Source organism: Pelophylax lessonae (assembly GCF_965119305.1).
Source record: "Pelophylax lessonae genome assembly, chromosome: 2".
Lineage (NCBI taxonomy): Eukaryota > Metazoa > Chordata > Amphibia > Anura > Ranidae > Pelophylax > Pelophylax lessonae.
Genome location: NC_138769.1, coordinates 16,487,533 through 16,492,620, shown reverse-complemented (window position 1 = coordinate 16,492,620; position 5,088 = coordinate 16,487,533). Strand labels below are relative to the sequence as shown.

The 5,088-nt window shown below is 39.6% G+C and overlaps 1 protein-coding gene across 1 annotated transcript; it reads left to right on the top strand.

The window, feature by feature from the left end:
* Positions 1 to 1,110: 1,110 nt before the first annotated feature.
* Positions 1,111 to 3,111, top strand: LOC309547918 (uncharacterized protein; the record flags this gene model as incomplete). The annotated part of the gene is made up of 8 exons (XM_082247918.1): positions 1,111 to 1,221; positions 1,312 to 1,353; positions 1,450 to 1,521; positions 1,608 to 1,670; positions 1,895 to 1,983; positions 2,076 to 2,187; positions 2,275 to 2,383; positions 3,084 to 3,111. 8 exons carry the CDS (start codon positions 1,111 to 1,113, stop codon positions 3,092 to 3,094), a joined length of 609 nt encoding a protein of 202 aa, XP_082104044.1. The 3' UTR covers positions 3,095 to 3,111.
* Positions 3,112 to 5,088: the final 1,977 nt, after the last annotated feature.

Genomic DNA, 5,088 nt, shown 5'->3' with positions numbered 1-5,088 from the left:
AGCTTTCGGTCAAGTTGTACATCTGCGTTTGTGTGAAATAATATCATTAGGATTCCGTACTTTTTATTACATTTATTCTTGTATTCCTTTTTTTTTAGCTTTCGACGATTATCCTTCCTGAAGAGCGCAGATATGCTTCGTTCTTGGAGGAGAAGAAGTCAGCGATGGAGATCGTCAGAACGACCACATTGGAAAACATAGCAAAAGCACAGGACAAACAAAAAAAAGATTATGAAAAGAAAGTTCAAAAAAAATATAAAAACTTTTTTTATTCCGTAGGTCAAGAAGTCCTTCTGTTCAACATGCGGAATAAAGGAAGAAAAGGTGGAACGCTGGAAAAGCATTTTTTTGGCCCTTACGTCATCGAGGCAATATCTGGGAAGCTGGTTACATTGTCCAATTCTGAAGGAGCAATTCTGAAGAATAAATACAATGTAGACCATCTGAAGCCGTACCGGAGACCCAAAACGGAGGAAGACACAGTAAATTTCCAGGAAGATGATCCATCAATGGACGCGCGTCAGGACAACAGCAGCGGTACTTCTCCCTATCAACAGAGGCCTTCCGTGATTGTTTATGCTGCGAAAAGACACCAAGAAAAGATGGTCACTATTGAGGTAAAAGTTAACTCATTGTCTGAGTAGGGTATATGTATATATTGTATTTTTTCTTGCGTTTTAGTTGTTTTTTTTTTTTTTTTTTTTTACTTCTATAAAGTATATTAAGTACTTGATGTTTATTAGACATGTAATTTGAATACATAAATCTTGATTTTTGAAGCCCTCGCTAGATCCTGCACAGAATGTCATGCCAAACGTAGAGGAGAGAGGTATCCGTTAATGGATTTTTGATAGTTTGACCCCGTTGGTCATATGTTTGGCCGTGCCCTGTTGGTCTGGCCTTTTAAATCCTATGGCCATATTGGCCTTTTCTTTTTTTTTTTTTTTGGATAAAGTTGCCACTGTTTGGCGTTGTTATACTGGATTCTTTAGTTAGTTTAACCCCGTTGGTCATATGTTTGGCCATGCCCTGTTGGTCTGGCCTTTTTCAATGTTATGGCTTGATCTAGCTAACAAACTTTTTTTTTTTTCTTTTGTCTCCCCAGTTCGAATGGTATGGACAAAGGAGGATGAGCAGTCGTTGGAAGTGGTTGTAGGGCCTTACAAGCTCTATGTCTCTTCCTTTAAAACGCTGCGTGCAACCAAGTGGTTGGTGGACGAGGTAAGACACTACTCTGTTGAAAATGTATCCAAATGAAACCTTTAAGATTGAGTTTAATAAAATTGCTAAATATTTTTCTTTACAATGCAGGTGATTGATGCATACCTACATATCCTGATTACAAACAAACAGGCAAGTGAGATATCTATGTGAACTATGTGTATGCTTCTGTTACATATTTGCTGACTTTTGTTATTTTGTATGGGTTTCTATTTTCATTTGAAACAGGAATCTGTTCGCCACGTTTGTGCCGTGGTTTCCTCGGCGTTGTTTGATGGGCAAGTCCATATACTTGGAAAGGTGAGTTAGTTGTCACAATTACAGCTTTGCAGCTATAAGCATAAAATGTGACGTATTACTAACCTACTTTGAACCCTTTTTGGCAGAGTATATTTCCAGAAAATATTTGGATGTGTCCAGTAAACGTTGGAAAACACTGGATTTTAGTGGTATGTATTTCACACATTGTTTTATGTTATTGGACTACATTATAGTTTTTTATAATTTATGTATATTGGGTTAACACCTTATCTTTCAACGCAAACCCGAACACTTCCGAAATAAACCTAAACTCAATTGAAATTCAAATCCAAAACTGTTCAGGTGTACACTCTATATATGTATATAGATATTTAACATCACAAGCTGTTTTTCAATTTCAAAAATATTTTAGATAATCATCATGGCGGAGCAGGTGCTGTTGATCGTGGACCCGATGGGAAACGAAAACGTGTATCAATCTACATTGCACAAAAACTGGAGGTAACTGTGCCTGTTGAAAAAGTTGTAGCCTAACAAAGTGATGTGTAAAAGGTTCAATTAAAACATTTTAAATTTTGTTTTTTTTAAACTAGTTTGTTCCTGCGGAAGGCCAGTCGTAAGGATAAAGGAGTCCAATGGAAAACAGCAGTATTGGAGCACAGCAAGCAGCAGGACTCCAGTAGCTGTGGAGTTTTAATCTTGATGGTAATTTTTATTTTGGAAATTGTTTCAGTCAATAATGTAAAAATGTAAAGCGCTGATGGTAATGTTGTTTTTTTTTTTTTTTTTCAGTTTGCAAAGGAGTTCCTAAGATCCCGACAAATCGGAACAGTCCAGACCTCAGCAGAAGCCATATTGGAGGCACGACTCAAAATAGCATGCGCCCTACTGGAGTATAAAGGTCAGTCATATCACAAACTGCATGGAACACTTGCTAGACGACATTGTATTTCTATTTAGCCACTTTAGCCCTGCAGGATTTGGCTGCTCAAAGACAAGGCCCTATTTTGCGATTCTGCACTGCGTGACTTTAACGGACAATTGCGCGGTCGTGCGATGCTCTAACGAAATCTACGTCTGTTTTTTTTTGTTTTTTTTTCGGGACTGCGACATTGTGGCGGACAGATCAGACCCCAAAGTAATAATTTTGACACTTTTGGGCGTACCAGTGACGTTACTACAGTAATCAGTGCTATAAATATGCACTGTTGCGTTAAAAATGACACTGGCAGGGAAGGGGTCTAGCATAGGATTACATAGCCTCTGTACTTCATGGAGAATAACAGACGGCTGTGTTACATCAGCAGTCTGTCTTTCTCCCTCTGCTGGGGGAGATTGGGAGTGCACGGCGGCCATCGGAGCCGCCGGTCACATGCGCTGACTCCCCAAATGACGCGGTGGCGCACCTGCGGCGGAGCGCGATCGCCCCTTAGCCACTCCCAGGGTAGCACCGTACAAGTGCGGCGGGCGGTCACCAAGTAGTTAAAATCTATAAAGATTATAAGAATGTGCTTAAAATGTATTTATTATAACAATGAAAAATGATGACATACTGATTGCCTGAAATTTGGTATACATTGTAAATTTTTTATTTTTTGTAGGTGCAGCGTGAGGCTTGGATGTCCAGCGTTTTAATTGTTCTTTCTGGAGTTGTTCTTTTTTTTTTTTTTTTCCCCCATTTATTTTTTAATAAAGTTGTTGTTTTAAGTTACATTAGTTTGTAAACTCTTTTTTTTTTTTTTTTTAAATAAAGTTTTTTTGTAAGTTTAAATTCGTTTGTAGAAGTATTTTTTTTTATTATGTTAAAATTAGTTTGTGAAATAAAAACAACTTTTGCTTGCAGTTTACTGATTCTGCCTGGTCATTGGGGGGGATTGTGGATGTTAACACTTTCATCATTTTTGTTATAAGGAAGCAGTTTGTGGTGTAGATGCCCAGATTCACAATAGGCATATATGTTAACTCCGCATCATGAGGTGTTTTTAGATTACATGATTTTAAGGTTAACCCCAGTGACAGCCCTGCTCTACAGTGGTAATCTTTCATTTTTACCAAATTCCGAACCCAATTCTGAATATTCTACATGCACCATTTGGGGGGAGCCATGTTACGGGTTCTCAGCAGTGGTTGTGGGGCTCAAATCGGGAATTGATACAACTGGCCATGGCAACTAAAATGCCCTGGGCAACTGAGACATATTTCCCACACAAAAGGATGTGTAAAACCAATACATATTTCCCACACATCTCCTCTCCCTTATTTACTGTAGTACATTTTATACAATGGAGAGGATTCACACTATCTCCGTCTCTGTGAAAGACAGTCAATCAGAGTGTGAGTCAGTGTGCGTCTCTGAGTGTGAGTCAGGTCAAGTGACACCAAGGGAATGAAAATAGGTGACTGTGGATGAGTGTGTGTGTCTCTTACTGGTAGTGTATGATGGAGTGACACAGATTGTGTGAGAGGGTTGAGTAGTACAAAGAGTGTGTCTCTGTCACGGTGTCAGAGTGTGAGAGAGTGGCTTAGACACTATGATGAAGCATGAGTTACACAGAGATTAATTGGAAGGGAAACAGAGGCAGTCTGCGACTCTGCGTCACGCACTGTCATTTCACTGACACTCTCTCTGTGATCTAGACAGTGAGTGAAATGGAGGCGCAGTGTTCTTCACATATTTCCCCAGAGAGTGACTCCACTGTCTCAATCACGCTCTCTCCCACTCCGTCAACCAGAGGTTTAGAGAGAGGGACACACTGAGAATAAATAACAACGTGAGAGAGCGTGTAATAAAGGGACAGTGATCCAACTCCCTATCTTCACAATATTGTAGCCAGGTTCCAGGGGGGTAATGCAGATTCCTTCTTAGGCCTGAGATGATCACCAAGATTCTTGATAATCCTCACAGTGGATCCTGCAAAAGAAATGAATGTTTAAGACTGCGAATGTATGCCGTAAAATAACATGAAAATTGCATGTTTCATTAAATCAAGTAGAATCACCATATTTACCTGGATTGCAACTCTCACTAGATTCCTGACAAGAATGCACAGGTGCCTGATCCCACAGCTCCACTCCCCATCATCCTTGTAGATGTAAATGAAAAACAATAAACATTAATTCAAATGAAATGTCATTATTCTGCTGCAGATTCATAGTCTACATAGCAAAAATATGATTTTTGTTAAACACTAAGCAGAACCTAAATTTATGACTGTGCCCTTATTACTTCAATTGTATAAATAATTGGAGCGAGCCACGCCGCTGCAGTGACATCAGTTGGACATTCCAACAAGCCCTCTCTATGTCCAGTTGTGGTCACTGCAAATTCATAGTGTGTTATACAGACCTCCATGTGTACTGTGTTGGTAAATATAAAACACTAAGCTTTAAAATAATACACAAAGCACAGTCTGTTCAAGAAGATGTACAGCCAAAGCTCAATTGGCTGCACTTTTCTATGGATCACATGAGTGCAATTCAATGTCAGTCCAGGCACTGTGTCATCATGACAATGATGTTTAATTTGGGTGTCCCCATCGGAGTGCCTCCATACATCAGCCATCAGGGTGCCTCCTTACATCAGCCATCGGTCGGAGGGCCCCCTTA